This window comes from Stegostoma tigrinum, chromosome 13 (genome assembly GCF_030684315.1).
Source record: "Stegostoma tigrinum isolate sSteTig4 chromosome 13, sSteTig4.hap1, whole genome shotgun sequence".
In the NCBI taxonomy this organism is placed as follows: domain Eukaryota; kingdom Metazoa; phylum Chordata; class Chondrichthyes; order Orectolobiformes; family Stegostomatidae; genus Stegostoma; species Stegostoma tigrinum.
Genome location: NC_081366.1, coordinates 54995981 through 55016772, shown reverse-complemented (window position 1 = coordinate 55016772; position 20792 = coordinate 54995981). Strand labels below are relative to the sequence as shown.

At 38.6% G+C, this 20792-nt stretch overlaps 1 protein-coding gene across 4 annotated transcripts in view; it reads right to left on the bottom strand.

The window, feature by feature from the left end:
* The window catches only part of crebrf (creb3 regulatory factor), a 59805-nt gene that overhangs the window by 7470 nt on the left and 31543 nt on the right, over nt 1–20792 (bottom strand). For 3 of the 4 annotated variants that reach the window (XM_048543156.2, XM_048543157.2, XM_048543158.1), the window contains 3 exons: nt 15357–15546; nt 4767–4840; nt 58–180 (listed from right to left, as the gene is read on the bottom strand). In XM_048543156.2, the coding sequence (XP_048399113.1) occupies nt 58–180; nt 4767–4840; nt 15357–15546 (387 nt within the window). Of the gene's footprint in view, nt 1–57; nt 181–4766; nt 4841–11500; nt 11572–15356; nt 15547–20792 lie in introns of those variants that run through there. The other variant, XR_007248786.2, reaches the window with a different exon arrangement.

The following is a 20792-nucleotide window of genomic DNA, read 5'->3' as shown; positions in this document are numbered from 1 at the left end:
AAAAATGTGAGGATGGGCAAAAAAGTAATATGAAGTTAAAAGAAAATAATTTCTTACCAAGTGTCTCATTTAAGAGATTTTCAAGTTTCTCTAGGATGCTTCCACTTCCTTTCTCCCCTGGACTCTGTACTCTATTTACTATTTCCTGTTTTATTGAGTTAATCACATAAAGCAGATGATCTGCAAAGAATAACATGTAATGAAAGTCAGAAAACACAAGTAGATAAAAGCAAATGTCAGCAAGTCATAAACATCTACAGCTCTGGGTAATCTTTTAATTACTATGTGGAAAAACAAATCTTTGAGTGAAAGAGAAATATTAAATTATATTATACCTGGTAAACAACTAACAAGAGGAATACAGAGATGCAAACTTCTTTTTTAACATTGCTAAAGTTTGCTCCATGATGGATGCTCCTTCCAAAAATATTGAAAAAATGTTGTTAGAATTGACTTCAATGACAAGCAGCAAAAAATATATTCAAATCTTGTTTGAATCATTGTCATATAGTTATCCCTTCAATAAGAAATTGGTTATAACTGAAACAATGAAATAGTAAAGGTTAATCAAATTTTAACAACTTGTGTGTTTTCTTCCTTTTCAAAGGGAGCCTTTGGAACATGTATTTATAGAGAGTTGTCACTGAAGCCACCATAACGGCAGTAATGAAAACTTTCAATTGGACAAGAAATGTTTTAACCTAGTGTTTACAGATTATTACAAAGGCAGGTGGTGATGGAAAAAGTTTTTAATGTGAGTTGGAAAGGGAATTAATATTATAATAATCTTGCATGGAACCCTCACTCTGCAGAAGAATGCATACAAGCACGGCCATGGATCTTCTGAAGCTGAACAAAACATGATTTTTTTTATGACAGGTGGACTACACAGTAGTTGGAATATCAATTTTAACACTGACTTCATTAAAACATGACAGTCAGAGAGAACTGGTTAAAATTACAACTATGAACCAAATTTTTGAAAACCTATGTACTTTGAACTGTCTGCTCTGGGAGATCAGAGATTGTCAAAACAAACCATGTTAACATTAAAGCCTACCAATTACTTCAACAAAATTTAAAATGGATTCCAAAATGAGGCATTCTCTGAACTTTAGTAGCTTCCCTTATTAGCCTTTTCTCTCCAGGGCTTACTTATCCATTTTGAAGTGAAACTGGTCTATATTCTGCATAATTATTGATGGGTACACAGAATGCCAGTCACTTACCATTTTTAAGAGCTTCAGCAGACGGCAAAATCTGAAACCACTGAATTTAACAATTTGTTCCATCAGATACTTCCATATGGATTACTCACTCATATTACCTAGAACAATCCCTAGATCTACATAACTGCAGATTTTTTAGATCGCTGAAGGAGCAGATATTGTTGGCTGGTCTGTCAATAAACAATTGATTTGATATGCTGCATTGTTACACAACTCAGATCTGGCAATACATGTTATTGTTAATTTACTGCCGAATCATCAATGGCCTAGTTCGCTGTATGGAACTACAGAGCAGGAATTGGCCCCTTGAGCTTGCTAATGTCTAGAAACCCACCAATCTCTTTCTTGAATGTAATGACTAAGCTTCCACAGGGTGGGGTACTCCAAAGATACATCACCGTGAGTAAAGGGGTTCTTTGTCATTCCAGTTCTATTTATTCTGAAATTGCATCCGCTCATTACAGCTTCGAGTTACAGGGCCGGGGGGAATACTTTCTGCACCACTTTGTCTAACAATTTTGCATTTTCAGTGAGGTTACCTCTGTCATTCTTCCTAGAGTCCAGAGAACGTAGCTTCAGCCTCCTTGATCTCTTTTCATAGGAGAGACCCACCATTCCAGGAAAGAGTCTGGTAAACTTCTGCTCCACTCCCTCTATCACAACTATATCCTTGCTTAGACAAGGGGACCAGAACCCAGGAAAGGCATCTTGGCTATTCACTCTATCCATGACCCTCTTGATTTTATAAACCTCTTTAAGGTGACCCCTCAGTCTCCAACGGTCTAGGAAGAACAATCCCAGCCTATTCAGTCTCTCCCTACAAATCAAACACTGCAGTCCCAGCATCATCCTTGTAAATCTTTTCTGCACCCTCTCAAGTTTAATGATATCCTTCCTATAAGGAGGGTGACCACAATTGTATACAGTATTCCAAAAGGTGGCCTCAACAAAGTCCTGCACAGCCCCAAGATGACATCCTAACTCCTATACTCAATATTATGACCTATGAAGGCAAAGGTTTAAGCTCACCAGATTTCTATACAATTAAAGCAAGATCTTTGTTCTGGTACTCAAATCGTCTTGTCATAAAAAAGTTAATGTAATGACTGACTACTGTATCTGTTGTAACTGAAACAGGAATATTGAAGACCCTTTGGGCATCAACACTTCAATAGGATCATAGCTGATCATGCAATCTCAGAATCACTTTCCCACTTGCTCTCCATACTGCTTGATCCTTTTAGCCACAAGGGCCACAGCCAGCTCCCTCTTGACCATCTTGCCACCCCAGGAATCAGTCTAATGAACCTTAACTGGACTGCCCCAACAGCTAGAATGTCCTTCATACTAGGAGACCAAAACTGCACACAATACTCAAGGTGTGGCCCTATATAACTGCAGCAAGACAACCTTACTCTGAGACTCAAATTGTCTCATGAAGGCCAGCATGGCATTAGCTTTCCTCACTGCACCTGCATGCAAACCTTCAGCAGCTATTCCACTATGACAACCAGGTCTTGTTGCACCTCATCTGTCCCTGAGCTACTGCCATTCGGATAATAATCTGCCTTCCTGTTGCGACCTCACATTTATCTACAGTATACTGCATTTGCCAAATGTATCCACTCAGCCAGTCTGTCCAAATCACCCTTCAGCCTCCTAGCATTCATCTCATAGCATACACTGACACCCAGTTTTGTGACATCTGAAAATGTGGGGATATGGCATTCAATTCCTTCATCCAAATTGTTAATGTATATTGTAAACAGCTGTAGACCCTGTACTGAACCTTGCAGCACCCCATTCATCACTGCCTGCCACTCTGAAAAGGATCTACTTATTCCAACTCACTGCTTCCTGTCTGACAAGTTCTCTATTCAGGTCAACACACTACCTTCAATATTATGAGCTTTAATTTTCCTTACTAATCTCTTGTGTGGAGCCTTGTCAAAAGCTTTTTAAAAAGGGTCCAGATATACCATAGCTACCCTTGCCCACTCTACCGGTCACATCCTCAAATTCCAGAAGATTTCTCAAGTATGATTTCATTTAATGAATCCATGCTGACTAGGACCAATTCTGTCACTGCTTCCCAGAAGCTCAGTTATTACAATAAGTTATTAAAATAAAATGTTGCCCATTTAAAACAGAGATGAAGTGACATTTCTCCAAGTTGAGTGTCTTTGGAACATGCTTCCTGAAAATAAAGTGGAAGCAGACTCTGAATATTTTGAAGGCAGAGGTTTATATATTTCTAGTGGTCATGGGATAAAAAGTTGAGGTAGGCATAAACATGGATGTGATCTGATTAAATGGTGCAACAGTTAAGGAACTGAATGGCTTATTCCCTGTCACCCAGGTTGACAGGGCTGTTAAGAAGGCATACAGTGTTTTAGCTTTTATTAATAGAGGATCGAGTTCCGGAACCAAGAGCTTATGCTGCAGCTGTACGAAACTCTGGTGCAGCTGCACTTGGAGTATTGCACACAGTTCTGGTCACCGCATTATAAGAAGGATGTGGAAGCTTTGGAAAGGGTGCAGAGGAGATTTACTAGGATGTTGCCTGGTATGGAGGGAAGGTCTTATGAGGAAAGGCTGAGGGACTTGAGGCTGTTTTCATTAGAGAGAAGGTGGTTGAGGGGCGACTTAATTGAAACATATAAAATAATCAGAAGGTTAGATAGGGTGGATAGGGAGAGCCTTTTTCCTAGGATGGTGATGGCGAACACGAGGGGGCATAGCTTTAAATCGAGGGGTGAAAGATATAGGACAGATGTCAGAGGTGGTTTCTTTACTCAGAGTAGTAAGGGAATGGAACGCTTTGCCTGCAACGGTAGTAGATTCACCAACTTTAGGTACATTTAAGTCGTCATTGGATAAGCATATGGACGTACATGGAATAGTGTAGGTTAGATGGGCTTGAGATCGAGGGCCAAAGGGCCTGTACAGTGCTGTAATGTTCTATGTATCTATTTCAAAAGTGGTCTCAGTGGTTATAGTGATGGTTTGGTACAAATTAAAAATAATAAACAAAATTATTAATTGTTACAAACAGTAATTGCAATTTTAAACACTACCAATTTAAAGGAGGGTTAACAGTTAAAGAATTATTCAGTCAAAAAGATTAAATTGATTTATTTTATAAAAGGAGTACAGCCAACAAGGAATGAAGAATCATGACTCACTGATGAAATTGTAAATGCAAAACCAAAGGCCTGTAGATGCCAGAAATCTTGAACAAAAACAGAAACCTAGTGCTAATGCTCAGCAGGTCAGGCAGCATCTGCAGACAGGCAAAGAGAACTAACATTTCACACTGGTGATCTTTGTCTGTCATGGGCTAATGCTTTCATTTTTAATTTTCCTTGCCCCTCCCCAACATCAATACATGCACCAGCTCTACTTTTCTGGCTTGAAAACATACATCCACCTCTATATGTTGCAATTGTGATGAAGTGCCATAAGCCTGAAACATCATCTCAGTTTCTCTCTCTTTGTACGTGCTGCTCAATTTATTACACAGAACAATTATCTTACCATATTCAGTATTCAGACCCCATAGTTTTACTTTGTTAGCCTCATACTGAGCCTTTTTCTTTAAGCGACAAGCCCTGAAAATAAAACATAAATTAGGAGACATTCGCAAATAGTGATTATTGTAACTTAATAAATTCACAGGTAATGAAGTTAAGTGAAATTATATCACTATCCGAAAAAAAAAATCCAATTTTCAGCCTTTCAAATGTCACTGAATACTCCTCTTTCAGATACAGCCTGCTAATCAAAGGCAGAATTTTAACTACTAGAAACGCATAACCATTAACATTTTACACCAGAAATGGGCTAATCATTGTTGAACTCTTTTCCTTGTGATGTGCTGGACAGTAATAGGTGACTATTGACTATTTTTATCTTCATAAATGATCCTGGATAAAACAATGAGTTTCTTTTTAAGAGGCAATTCAGTAAAACTTCCAACTCAATCCAATGTATAGGAATCAATGGAGTGGTATTTTAAAAAAATGAAACATTTGCTTGCAGAAAATTCAATATTTACAATAATAAGTAGTAATATCATACAAGCCAAGTGTTTCCCAGTCAAAGTTAACTGATCTCAGCCACAGCAAGACTTTAACAGCTAACATGGATACGTTGTGGATAGTTCATTTCCAATGAACCCAATCGATTCATTGTTTTGATCAGCAACTGAAGCAGAACACAAAATAATGCCTAAAGATAGAAATCTTATGGACTTCTGGAAGGCAGCAGATGAAGGTTCACACGACAGACTCCAGGTATAATTAGAATACACTGATGTGAACACAAATTATTGACTCGGTTAGGAGACTGGTAAGGTTACAGTAACAGAAAAGCGATAACGGGCATATACTTTAAGTGGAAGGATCTGATAGTGGTGTCACACAAGGATTTGTTTAGATTGGATTAGATTAGATTAGATTTCCTACAGAGTGGAAACAGGCCCTTCAGTGCAACAAGTGCACACCGCCGCTGGAAGCATTCCACCCAACCTATCTCCCTATAACCCCTGAACACTACGGACAATTTAGCACGGCCAATCCACCTAACCTGCACATCTTTGAACTGTGGGAGGAAACCGGAGCACCCCGAGGAAACTCATGCAGACACGGGGAGAATGTGCAAACTCCACACAGTCGCCCGAGGCAGGAATCGAACCAGGGTCCCTGGCGCTGTGAGGCTGCAGCGCTAACCACTGAGCCACCGTGCCGCCCTTCAACTGTTCTCAATTTGTCGATAACTTAGATCATTCAACAAAAAAACCATATAATCAACTTTCCTGATGACACTGAGATTGGTGGCATTATATACAGTGTAGACTGAATCATGAAATTACCAAATGTAACATCCACAGACTAGGTGAGTCAGGAAATCTGGGGTCAGGAGATATCAATGCAAGCCAATTTTGCAGTTAACAATTTTGGGCCAAAAATGGATTTACTGAAGTAGTTGTTAAATTGTGAAGATGTTGGAGGTGCTGGTGTTGAACTGAGGTGGACAAAGTCAGAAGCCGCACAACACCAGGTTATAGTCCAACAGGTTTATTTGAAATCACAAGCTTTTGGATCATGGCCCTTTTGTCAGGTGAAGTGAGAAAGAAGCACACAGAACACAGAATTTACAAGCAGAGAGATCAAAGGATCACAAAAACGGTGAGAGCACAATGTTGAATACTAAGTCCCTGCAGGTGATTTGAGGTGTTATATGCTGTGAGTAAAGTGTCAATAGCTGAAAAACAAATGAAGGGATGACCTATAATCGGATTGAACGAGGCAGAGAGATAATTACAAAGAATTAAAAATAAGATGGTGCTGGAGACAAAATTCTGTGTGCTTCTCTCTCATAGGGGCTACACTCCAAAAGCTTGCGATTTCAAATAAACTGTTGAACTATAACCTGGTGGTTTATGGGGGCTTGTACACAGATCACTAAGACATTGTCTATAGAACAGTACATCAATTTGAATAGGGGAAAGCAGAGTGTGACAGGCAGGAACAGAGTGGTTCAGAGTAAAAGACCAGTCAATGTGGTTAAGTCACAGAAAATAAGAAGTTAAAATTAATGATGTATTACCTAATTACACAAAGCATTCTCAACAAGTCAGACAATTTAATGACACAGTTATAGATAAATTGATTTGATCTACTAGCCCTTTCTGAAATGTGATTGAATGATAACCATATTTAGGAAACAAATACCCCAGAGTACCTGAGGTATCTAAAAGAAAGATAAAATGGAAGAAAGAAGAGGTATCAGTCACGATAACAGAATGATATGTTGACAACATTGAGGAAGGACTTGGCACAGATATTCATAATTGCCAGTCATTATGGATGAAGAGGAAACATAACACTGAGCAGCATAGTTTACAGGTCCTTTAACACCAGATAAAGTATAAGCATATTTAACGTTAATACAATAACTGTAAGAGTCTTATCCTTATGTACTCTGGATAAATCAAATTAGCAAAAGTAGTTTATAAGGTCGAGCTCATCCAAAAATGTTACAAGAAACTACCAGAGAACTTCACAGAAACAGTACCCAGGGAAGAGTGATTACGTACATGAATTTAAGGGTGAGGTACTTAAGTTCAAAATTAAAGTCTTAAATTTAAAATCAATTACAATAGATATGAGGGATAAGCTGATTCAGTTTTTGCAAAGATGGATTAAAACGCATAACGGCCAAAAAGCAATGATGGATATTTGAATAAATATTTCATAATTCTTAAATATACATTTACTTGAGAAATAGAAACTTCTAAAAGAATATTAACTCCTAGCCAAGTGAAGATGTCATGGATTATATTAGATTAAGAGGTTAATAATGCTGTTACGATCAAACATGGGTTTTGAGAGAGATTTGGGAACCATCAAAGGATGATTTAAAAAGTCAGATGGATAAACCAGAAGATGACAATATGTTTTAATACTGTTTTCAAATGTGTTAAATAAAGCAAAGGAAAAGCAAATTAAAATGCAGATCCTTTAGAGACCCCAAAGCACAAATTAGAATAGGAATAATGGCAGAGACATTAAACTAACATAACGTATCCATTTTCACAATAGTATACACAAAAGATATCACAAAATAGTTAGAAATCAAAGTGGTCAACGTTAGTACAGATAAAGTACTGGAAAATAATTTGATTAAAGGTCTACAAAATCTGCTCTGCTTGACAGTCTTTACTATAGCGTTCTGAGTGAGGTGGATACAGAACAAGTGAATGCTGTAGTTGTGATCTTACAAAATTTCTTCAGATTATGGAATGCTGTCAGTATTTTGGAAAACAGCAAAATAACACCTCTACTGGGGGAAATAAAAAAGAAGAAAGAAAGCATAACTAAATAAGCTAATTGGCCTGGAATTCTGGGGCTGCATGGTGGACCAGTGACTAGCACTGCTGCCTCACAGCACCAGGGACCCAGGTTCAATTCCGCCTTCGGACGACCGTCTGAGTGGAGTTTGCACATTCTCCCTCTGTCTGTGTGAATTTCCTCCAGGTGCTCTAGTTTCCTCCCACAGTCCAAAGATGTGCAGCGTAGATGGATTGGCCATGCTAAATCGTCCGCAGTGTTCAGGGATGTGTAGGTTAGGTGAATTTTTGGGGAATGGGTCTGGGTGGCATGCTCCGAGGTTTGGTGTGGACTTGTTGGTCCAATGGGCCTGTTTCCACAATGTGGGGATACTATGATGATGAAGATGACTTAATTTGCAGGATAGGCAAAGGGGCAAGCATATTTAGACTAAGAAGACATCTAAAACAGCAAAGTTTTTATAGAAGGTCAGGATCAGTGTTGATGTCATCTATCAGCATAACAAAGAATTACTTCAAGACAGAATCAGAATGTAGGCATAACTTGATCATTTTCAGGTCGCTAGGCCACGTAACTAGTCGGCCATTATATGAACAGTGTTGGCACTCAGCGTTTCCAAAAAAAAATTAATGATTTCAAAGCGGGACCTAACAATTAAAAAGCTCAAATTAAGCTGCAAAGAGGCTACAGAAATCATCAATGAGATTGAAAGGCTGAATGAACAAAAAGGTAGCAGACGGAGTACAGTGTGAGGAAGTGTTGGGATTGTTCATGCTTGCAGGAAGAATAGAAAAATAAAACAATTTTTAAATGGCAAGTAAATGTTTTTATGATGGATACCCAAGTCCTCATTCACAAAATACAAAGATGGCGTTCAGGTACAGCAAATATCAGAAAGACAAGTAGGATACTGGTCATTATTGCAAGAGAGTAGAAGTACAAAACTAAAGAAATCCTGCTGAATTGTACAGATTGGTAAGATCATAGCTTACAGAAGGGTACGATCAATCCATGTTCCCAAAGAAGAATATACTCGTCTCCTGGTGCAAGGATGATTCACTAATATAATTCCCAGGATGTAAAGATTATCAATGAAGTACAACTGACCAGTCGAATTCAATGCTTTCCAGAATTGAAAAGAATAGAACATAGAACAAAGAACTTTACAGCGCAGTACAGGCCCTTCGGCCCTCGACGTTGCGCCAATCTGTGAAACCAATCTGAAGCCGATCTAACCTACACTATTCCATTATCATCCATATATTTATCCAATGACCATTTAAATGCCCTTATGGGCGAGTCTATTACTGTTGCAGGCAGGCCATTCCACGCCCTTACTACTCGGAGTATAGAACCTACCTCCAACATCTGTCCTACATCTATCATCCCTAAATTTAAACCCATGTCCCCTCGTGCTAGCCATCTCCATCCGAGGAAAAAGGCTCTCACTGTCCACCCATAAAAGAGGATTGTATTGAAGCTTAAGATTTTTGAGAGGACATAGCAGGATAGATTAGAACGAGGTTGCTTTCCCAGAGCTGAAAATGATCTGAAACTACCTGGCCTAGTCTCAATGTTAGGCATCGACCGTTCAGGTCAAAGATGGGAAGAAGTTCCTTCGAAGGCCTGTCAATTTTTAGAATTCTTGACCCAGACTTGAATGTTCAGTCATTAATATATTAAAGGCTGAGATTTAAAAGATTTTTGGAAAAAAATCAGGGACAATGGGAATCAGAAAGGAAACTGGAGTCAAGGTAAAGATCAGCCAATATTCTCTGATTAAGAAAGTGGGTTCAAAGGGTCACATGGTCCAACCCTAACCCTAATATAACTTCTATTTCTAACCTTACATATCATAGGAGTCAAAACCTAAAAATAATTTTAAAAGATTAATGGCAGATTAGCCTTTATAATGAGAGGGCTCAAATCTGAAAGGGGGAAAGTGATGTATTAATTGCACACAAGTTCTCGTAAAACACTGAACAAATAAATGCACTGCACCATAGAAGTTGTATACTGGTCTTGGGTTAAACAAAGTGCAAAAGCACCAGAATGTTACCACAATCCTAAGAGCAGATTTTGCGGCATGCTTAATTAACTAGATTTATAATTCCTAGAATATGGGAAATTGATGGATGATTTGATTTGTTTTGATTTTGTTTCGGATGATAAAAGGAATTAAACTGTTGATGGAGGAAAATTTTCCTATTTATAGGAGTGTCCAACTAAGGACATAACGTTAAAATCAAGGGAGAAGAATCCTTTAATACAAAAGGGCAATAGTAGCATGGAGCTAACATCCATAAAAAGCAGATGTTAACAGCGGTAGCCATAAATTTTAAATCTTTAAACTGTTGAATTCTTGCCAGTCAAGGATATTAAAGGATACGGAACTAATGCAGTTGGATGGGATGGATTTATGGGGCTGACAGGCAAGTTCCTATTCTGATATTCTTACAACTGCCCTCAATTATCACCTGCCACAGGGCTTGATCATTAAAAACAAGATTGTTACTCAATGCAGCACTGTAGCTGCCTCATACTGTTGGAAGTACTATCTTTTGGATGAGACGATAAACTAAAGACCCTTTTTACCTGGTTTGGTGAATATAAAAAGTTCACATTACACAATTTTGAAGAACAGTAGGAAATTTATTCTTGCTGTTTTGGGCAATATCTATTTCTCAATTAACAACATAAAGAAACATAATCAGCTTAGCATTATCACTCTTTGACAGTGCATAGATCAGTTACTATGTTTCCTAAGCTACCATCGCAACAGTTTTTCAAAACAGTGCTTCACTATCTTGAAAATACTTTGAGATGTCCAGTGGACATGTAAACTGCTATATGTATACAGGTCTAACACTTTGAATGTTTTCTAACAGGGTGAGGGCAATCGCTTTGGTTCGCATTCTTCTTTCCTAAGCAACAATCTGTCTTTAAAATGCTTGTATTTAATAATGTGAACAGAATTAGTGACAGTTGAAATGCTGAATAACCAGTCAAAGCTCTCTGCCTAGGTTCACACAGAAAATACCCACTGGAGAGGATTAATGTCTTCAGAAAAGAGAAATGAGAAGAAAGTTGCAAAAATAAACAAGTCTATATTTCAGCTTAAATGCCTACTTCACATATTATGCACTACAAGATCAAATGTTGACTATAAACAAAAATGTGTACAATTGAAAATAGCCACAATTTTGAAATGATGCATGAACTTTCATTTCCTTTCGCTTGTTTCAGCGTAAATCAACTCCCAACAGTTTGTTCAGCCAACAAAATGGTTAGCTATTAATGTATTAATGAGCTTAAATTTAATCAATGGAAGTCAGGTATGGCATGCAAACATACAATATAAAACAAAACTACAACATCATCAAACTTAATCTCCTTGGAATAAAGATCACTACTCACCCTTAGAATAAGGTAGTCATCATTTTCTGAAAAGGTACACTCCACATCCCAAGGATAGGTGGCCTATTCAACTGGGGGGAAAAAAAAATAAAAAAAAAATTACAGGGCTGTGCCTCCGCTACTACTGCGTGAAGTTCACCAACACTCCTGGCAGAGAACAGAGTTAGGAACAAAGTCCTTTTGACAGCAGCTTTAAATCTACAATAGCCATAGGCTTAAAAGGGGCTGGGGCGTAGCTGGGAGGTTGCTTCAGGTTATACAGCACAAAGATCCCATGCTTTGATTAAGCATTTAATTGGGGTCTTAAACGTGGGGAGAAAATTCAAGGAAAAGCTTTCCAAAGAGTTTCCTTCCACTGGGGAATGACAGGTAGCGATAACTTAGACTTCTGTGAAGTTGTGCAGAAGGCCTTCATGTAGCAATTCCAGGGCTAAACAAACATTTAGGCTATCACTAGAAAGGACCAAATCGAAAGATCAGAGATAAATAGTTAATAGCCTAAACAGACTGCAAATGCCAAAAGTTGAAAGACATTACGGCAAAATTCTGTCGTTGACAATTTATGTTTCTTGAATGAAGAGTCGTCGAAAATAAGTTTTAGTTCATTAATTATTGACAAAGAAAAGCTAAAGTGGATTTACACGATGATTGTCACAGCTTGGTCTTGAAATACAAGTATTTGAAAGATAAAATGGTGAGCCAAAGATGGCTCTGAAATGTTGAAAAGGTATAGCAGCATACCTACAGCCTTCATTATTACTTCGGGGGAGGGCAAAGGTAAAATGCAGGAGGGTGAGGAGACGTTGATGAGATGGTGCAGTAAAGAAATAAACTTGGAGGCTTTCTTGACAAAGTTTGATATCCCCTATATGGCATTATGAAAGAACAAACCAGAATTTAACAGTAATAGCAATCTGAATTATTAAAATTCGAAGCTCGAGTTCAGCTGCAGATGCTGTATCATGCAAGAACAGCATACTTACTGCCATTGCACTTAACGGCTTGCAATTCTAATAAGTAGGTGATTGATTGTGATTTCAATCTTCACTGTGTACAAAACAAGACATTGATTGAAGTTTCTTTCCTTTGAGAAGTATCAAGGTAGGCCTAGCTACGTGCATTGTAAGGTGAAATGACTATATGGCACGTAGCCTACTATAACATGAACCCATTCTGTCTCTTGACGAATTGTTCAGCATCCAACATTTTATCCAAATGCAGTAACAAAAATGAGGCTTAACCTATGCTCCAAGAGGAGACAGTGGGGATGAAAAGATGCTGCCTCACCACTTCAATATCATTTCTAATTATTTCACATGTCCAGCAAATACCATTTTTCCTTTATCTCCACTTGCAACACTTTAGTAAGATCACTGGAAGACATAACAATTTACACAGTGGATAGGTGAGTCTAGTCCCAAAGACAACAGATTATCCACAAATAGACAACTGAATAGGAATAGGTTTCAGATGATTGCGCCTTTCTGGAACAAGAAATTTGCTTTGATTATAGAGCCAGAAGATGAAGTTCCAAGTAGAAGACAAACTCAGGCCGGAGATGCTGAACTTTGCATGGCACTATATGCATTTCTTTATGAATGAAGGAAAAGCCAAAAAAAAATCCATTGCAATATTTCAATGTGGAGTAAAGAAATACACAATGTCAAGTTACTATAAAGAGAAGAATGCCAAAGTGGCAAAAGTCTTCATCATCCAACAGCATGTCTCGGTTCAATTCCAGGATGTGTCTTGAATGGGCACTGGACAAATCTCTGGTGAAGGCTAAATATGTAAATTATCTTAAAGCTTTTTAATATTAATCACCAATAGGATTTGTAAGTAATAGTTGTGTCTGTAGCAATCTACAATGATGCCTTGTGGAAGAATATAATTTAGGGTTTGATAGTGATTCATGAAATTGTTCTGCAAAAGAATACAATTTACCAAGCCTCATGTTTGCATGTTAGCATGCTTTTTGAATGATGACAAGTGCAATACCATCTCAATTTTTATTTTTAAAGAGGGAGCTTTTTTTGGGTTAAGACATCATACATAGGCTTGAATGCCCTGCCCTTGTGAAAGAAGGAGAAGTAAAGAAATAAATTTCTGTCTCTCAACTATCTGTACAGATTTGACTTTGCACATAAATGCACTAAAGCATTCGTTTTTTTCCAATTGTTGAGAGCTCAAGTTGCAACACATCTTTTCTACTTTGGCGTCCAACATAAAATTACTGTTCTTTGAAATGGCACAATACACCTTACTGTTTTACAGAAACTGTTACTAGCAAACTTACTTCAGACTAAACCAAGTCAGGAGATGTGACAACACAGCCAAGACCTTGGCAACACTGGTTGAGAGAAGCAATGAAAGGGACTGCAAGTTCATTCTTCTTGTGAAGATTATAGATGCCTGTGTCTGAATGAAGTCACTGAAAACTGAAGTCTTCAAATGTGTTGTTGCTCAACTGTCTGGACAGGTTTCCCACCTGAAGCCATAGACTGGCATCAATAACTCACCTGCTATGAATTTCTCCTTTTCGTTTCCAGATTTTAGTTGTTTAACAGTGTCAAATTTTGAACGCCTGTGAACATTCCTGAAAGCATTCATCAGAATAAAACAGCTTCTTCAAAAGTAGAACAGACCAACATAGGTAAACAAATTCCAAATTAATAGTGAAAAATAACATGTCCTATATCCAGCCTTCTGCGATGATGTGGAATAATATCAGATGCAGCTGTTTAAAAGGCAACCCTGTATTGTAAGCACATCAAGTACACATGTTTCCTTCACTGCTTGGAAACAGTACAGGCTTTTCCCATGATCACATGAACATGGAATCATATGCCAATATATTTGTAAGCCTACTATCCAGGTCTGGAATTGGCATGGTGAAGAAACATCATTTCAGCACTGCTGGAAAAACCTAGTAAATGACCTAGGAGTAGCACACTTCACAGAAACTTGCAGGTCTGTCAAATGAGACACTCTGTTGAAAGAGAACTTCCCAGATATAGTCAATCTGAATGACGTAATTTCTTTGATACCAGTCTGCATTTTAGATGACGACAACGCTGTTAAACTCTTTGGTTTACCCTACTACAGAAAAACAAGAGTTCATATACTGTGTCATCAAGACAGCACTGGTTGCCACATATATATTGCTTGCTGAAGATGATGTTTCTGCTAACTGAGGTGGAATTTTAAAGCATATACTGAATTTTCTTCCAAAAGAAAGAAATGTGGGTTATCAAGGCAGTAAAAACAACTGTTGATTGAGAAAACTCCTTATGCGATGCAACAAACATAACGTAACTGGCGTTAATGGTGAGAGGAAAATAACTGAAGATGGATGCCTGGAGGTGCCCTTGTATTTTGTAATTATCACACAATAATATTAAAATCTAAAGGGACAAATGTCCCTCTTATCTTCCCAGTTGGATAGGCCACCTATGTGTAACGTATGTGGAGTGGTCAATGCAGTTAATACAAAAAAAAGTGAATTTCATCTTTCAATTATTTAGAAATCTTTTTATTAAAATGTCCAAAATAAATCTTTTGATCAAACATCCAACTTTCAGATAGAGAAAGATGGGTTTATTTAGCATATGGGTAGAATGAAAACTGATGTGCTGTATCCAAATCACAGCATTTCACCATTTTGTATAAAAAGTGGTTTTGGGTAGATATGGAATATGTAATCGGAGCTCTACCCACTATTCTAGAGGATAGATACAATTTCACATTTCAGGATTAAATTGTATTTCTGGAAATAACAAGTATTTTAAAAATGATTTCAATTAAACAGAACTGACACAATAAACACACGCTGCTGTTTAAAATTCATTCTCATTACCTGGATGCAAGTTTGTTCTTCTCTTTTCTGGACCTTGGTCTGGCAGTTAATGGCAGTTCACTTACAGGTGTCAGATCACTAATCACCTTGTTTAGTTTTCTAAGCTCACTCCCAATCTGGAGTAATTTTCTTGGATTTGGAGTCAAGTCTTCTACATCTGTTCTGCGAGACTTCTTCACTAAGTATTTCCCTATATTGACAGAAATACATACCATTAGTTTATCTAGCTTCGTTAATTCTAAGAAACTACATCACATTTTATGATACTGCATATTAACAGCTGAAATCATAACAATGTTTAAAACCCTGTTGAGAATACTGTCAAGCCATATATTTGATAGGATCTGCTTTACAGACCATTAGCATTTACAAATTATAATTTGTGGAAGAATTGAGATTTAAAAAGTAACTGGTAAGATAACACCCAAAAAAACTTTACAATATAAACCTGAACAAAATAAGTACAAGCAATAATGGCTAATTACGTACAGCAAACAAGTATGATCATGATTGAAGACAAAATAAGCTTGTTTACATTAAATCACTTTTAGTATGAATTTCATACCAATAGGATTTTAAATATATTTTCCAGAGAATGAATAAATTTCCACAATCCTGGAACAAGTTCTACAGGTCACAATTCAAGTCAATTGTGTATTCATTCCAAAACAACCTCCTCATTGCTCACAGTCACACGCCATGACGCACCCAGATGCAGATAGCCACTCCCTTGTCACCTATTCTACATATGGACTCCTCTCCTTCTAGAGCTACTTAACCCTACCCAATTTTCTAGAATTCACTCTCTCTCTTGCTAAACATTACTTAATTCTTTGGTTAAACATAGCAGCGTGTGCCAAGATGCCTGCAATGTCCAGGTCAGCTTTCTTTTCACCCACTTATGCACTTATAACCAATACCCAACAGTTTTCATTTTGAACATACCTCCACTTTCAATCTTCCCTGCAGCAACCTCAGGGTTTTCTTCCTTCTAAAAACCTCTCCACTAGGTCAAAACTTCAAGCATTGCTATAAACATACACCCAGTTAACCCCTAGCCCATAATTAAAATAGGTGAAACTTAACAGCATATCCTTAATATACCTCACAACACAGGCAAATCCTAACAACATGACAGTTGGGAGAAACAGGTAACTTGGACATAGGGCTCAAAGATCTTCAAAACTGGAACTGCCTTCTTCATTGTGAAGTCTGTTGTGGATTAATGATAGAGATTAACTGTACCACCAGGCCAGTAGAGGCAAAAATAAATTAAACATTTTTCATCCAATAATTCATATGTTCAATCAACATTGCAAAAATGCAGTTAACCTAAGCCTTGCGTAATAAACAAAGATTTTCAGGGTTATTAAAACATTATAATTTGATGATCAAGAATCAAGTCCCAACAGGCAGCTTTGGACTAGGCCAGTTTTTAAACCATTTAAATAACGGAGGTGTAGTGTGGCTCTCATCAAATCTCATGTTGCAATTTGCCTTCCTAATCTTCTAGCAACTTTTCGTACCAGAAGCTCCTTACAGGGCTCACTCTTCTTGCATTTCTTTTAAAATGCTTATTCACTATGGCAACACAGGTGGAAGAGCAATTTTCCTGAGATAGCTTTGCTACATTCTTCCCTCAGCATTTGTACTACCTGAATTTTCAGCCTCCAACTCAACATTGTGCATTCAACAACATCTATTCCTTCTTCAAACTTTCCCATATCTCCCCAAATCACGTTCATGCTCACCCCCTTAGCCCTGCCATCTCAAGTTGCCTCGAAGATGTCAATTACAGATTTAGACTATCACTGATCATTTCCTGTATCACGCTCTTATCTATATTCCCCTTTTCAACACAACCATACATTCTTCTGTGCCCACCCTGGTATCATACTCTCCCAACTGCATTTTCAAAATCTGAACTGATTGCCTTTGGGTCTCCATTTAATACAACATTCCACAAACGCCAGTTAGTTTAAATTACACTACTCCCCTTCACCTTTATTCCTCTGGTACCCATGAAATATATTATTCATTCTCTCATCCTGACCATTCTCTCTAGTGCAGCCCTCTATTCCTGCCCCTCAAAACCAAGAGATGAATGTTCTTGGCTGATAGTTGGAAAACAGATCTAAAAGCAATCTCGTCACCCAGTTGAGTAGGGTTGCACTTGCCTAGTAGAATCCAATCTTAACCAAAGAAAGATTCACCTGCAATGTCTTCTTCCCCTTCCCTCACAATTAACTCTAGCATCTACCAAGAACATATCCTTGATCCCCACCTGTTTCATCTGCATGCTGCTCCTCAGTGACATCAGGGAATGTCAGGATTCCCATTAAATGTTGACGATACCCACTCATGCCTCTCCACTATCCTTGACCCCATATCTATGCTATCACCACGATCAGTTATTTTCATCTTAAACACGGCCATCCACCCTTGCCTCAGCTTATTTACTGCCAAAATTCTCAAATCATTCTGTGATGACCTCAAGATTTGAGTATGTAGACACATTCCTACAAGGCCTATTTTATCCCTTTGCAAACGAGGTTACCCAAAGACTCTGCTGTCACTGTCTTAACACCAAGTCTTGTTCACTATCCTACACTAGTTTCCAGTTAAACAAGCCATGATTCTGAAATTCTTATTTTCAAATCCTTCCATGGTCTTGTGTTTGCTACAGATGATCTCCTTCATCACTCACATCTGCACTCTTCCAATTACAGTTCGAGAATCATTCCACCATCATGTGCCTTCAGCTGTCAAAACCCGTGACTCTGGAATTACTGCCCAAAATTCTCTACTTCCGTTTTTTTTTAAAGCCTATCTTTAGATCCTACTTGCAAAGGCGAAATTCAAAGGTCCACCCTACAGATTCTTGATGTGGTGGGGATGTCCAATAAAGAGATATTGAAGAGACAGGGTTTATATTCTTTAGAGGTTAGGTAATCTCATTGATAGATAAAATCCTTCTGTGATTCAAAAGGACGGATGCAAAAAGGGTGGGTGGAGTTGGGAAGTTCCTACCTTTTTTAAAAAAAAATTCAATTTATGGGATGTGGGCATCACTGGCTGGCTAGCATTTATTGCCCATCAGAAGGCGATGGGCTGCCTTCTTGAACTACTGAAGTCCACATGCTCTGGGTTGATCCACAATGCCATTCAGGAGGGAATTCCAGGATTTTCACCAAGCAGTGAAGAAAATATTTCTATATCATTTCTTTATCAGGGTGCCGAGTGACGTGGAAAGGGACTTGCAGACTGTGACATTCCCATGTATTGGTCTCCCTTGTCCTTCTAGATGGAGATGGTCATCGGTTTGGACAGTGCTTTCGGAGGATCTTTGGTGAATTTCTGCAGTGCATCTTGTCGCTAGAATACGCTGCTTCTACTGAGTGTCAATGGTGGACGGAATAGATGTTTGTGGATGCAGTGCCAATCAAGTGGGCTGCTTTTGACCTAAATGGTCTCATGCTTCTTGAGCTTCGTTGGGGCTGCACCCATCCAGCCAAATGGGGAATATTCCATCACATTCTTGACTTGTGCCCTATAGATTACAGGCAGACTTTGGAAAGTCAGGAGGCGAGTTGTTCACCACAGTATTCCTAGCCTCTGACCTGCTCTTGTAGCCACTGTTTATGTGGCAGATTCAACTAAATTTTTTAGTAAACAGTAACCCCAGCAATGCTCTTAGTGGGGGATTCAATAATGGTAAGACCACTGAATATCAAGGGCAGTGATTAAATAGTTTCTTATCGGTGATGGTCATAGCCTAGTATTTTTGTGGCACAAATGTTACTTGCCACTTGTCAGCCCAAGTCTGGAAAGTGTCCAGATCTTGTTGCATTTGAACATGGGCTGCTTCAGTAGTGAAGCTGTAAATGGTGTTGAACTTACACAATCAGCAGCGAACATCCCCACTTCCAACCTGATAATGAAGGATGTCACTGATGAAGCAGCTGAAGATGGTTGAGCCTAGGACACTGCCCTGAGGAACTCCTGCACAGATGTCCTGCAGCTGAGATGGCTGACCTCCAAAAACCACACCATTCTCTTATGTGCCAGGTATGACTCCAATCAGCAGAGAACGTGCCCCTGATACCCACTGATTTCAGTTTGCTAGGGCTCCTTGATGACACAATCGGTCAAATGCAGCCTTGATGTCAACAACAGTCACTTTCATTTCACCTCTGCAATTCAGTGCTTTTGTCTAAGGCTGTAATGAGGTCAAGAGTTGAATGACCCTGGTGGAACCCAGACTCAGTTACTGTGCAGGTGCTGTCTGGTAGCACTGTTGATGACATCTTCCATCACTTTAGCAATGACCAACAGTAGACTGATGGGTTGGTAAGTGGCCAGGTTGGACTTATCTTGTTTACGTAAAGGACATACCTAAGCAATTTTCCACATTATTGGAAAGATGTCAGTGTTGAAACTGTACTGGAAGATTTTGACCTCAAAAATTGAGATCTCTAGATTATGCCTGCTCATATATGCTAGTGAGTACATATTTAGGAGAATAACGAACGTGTACGCATGGCTCATGAGTGGGTCCAGAAAAGAAGATTTTAGATTCCTCAATCATTGGGACAGGTTCTGGGGAAGGTGGGACCCGTACAAGTGGGACAGCCTGCAAATGAACCAGAATGGAACTAACATTCTTCCAAGTTGGGAAGAATTTAAACACAAAGTGTAGGACAATGAGGACACAGCATATGTCAGTAAAAGAGCCAAAAAAAAAAAAAGAGGGCATTCAACCACGTTGAGCTTCCCGCCAGTACAGCAACGCCGGATGGTGTCTACATTAATGCTGATTATATGTAAAACATCGGAGTTAAGGTTGTAGATCGACACATGGAACTGTGAAGTTGCTGCTATTTCAGGCTGGTGGAAAGACAAGGCTGGAAACTCAACATTCCATGATGTAGGATCTTCAGGCAGGGCCAGGGATGGTGCAGGAGAGGAGGCACTATTGCATTATTAATTAAGGAGTCCGTTACCATTGTAAGGCAGGACAATATCCTGAAAAGGTCTTCAAATGAGGCTTGGTGAGTAGAACTTAGGAACAAAAAAGGGGGCAATCAATGCTGAGAGCATATTACACACCACCTCCACCACCAAACAAACTGCTTCAGCCTTGTCTTTTGCACTGTTGTGTTGGTGATAGTATCGAAGGGTTTAAAAGGGGACTGATTTCTCAAAATGTTTTCAGGACAGCTTTTCATAATCAACATGTAGAAGGTCCAAACAAGAGATGTGAAAGCGGCCACAACAATGTTTGTTTTAAGTTGTTATGGATAAGCTAAAAAATTATCTGCAAGTAAAAAAAAAACATTTTGGATTTTGGGAAGGCAGATTTTATTAAAAAGCAGCAGGATCTGGCAGAAGTAGACTGGCACAATTCTGGATAAATCTACAGTAGAACATCAAGGG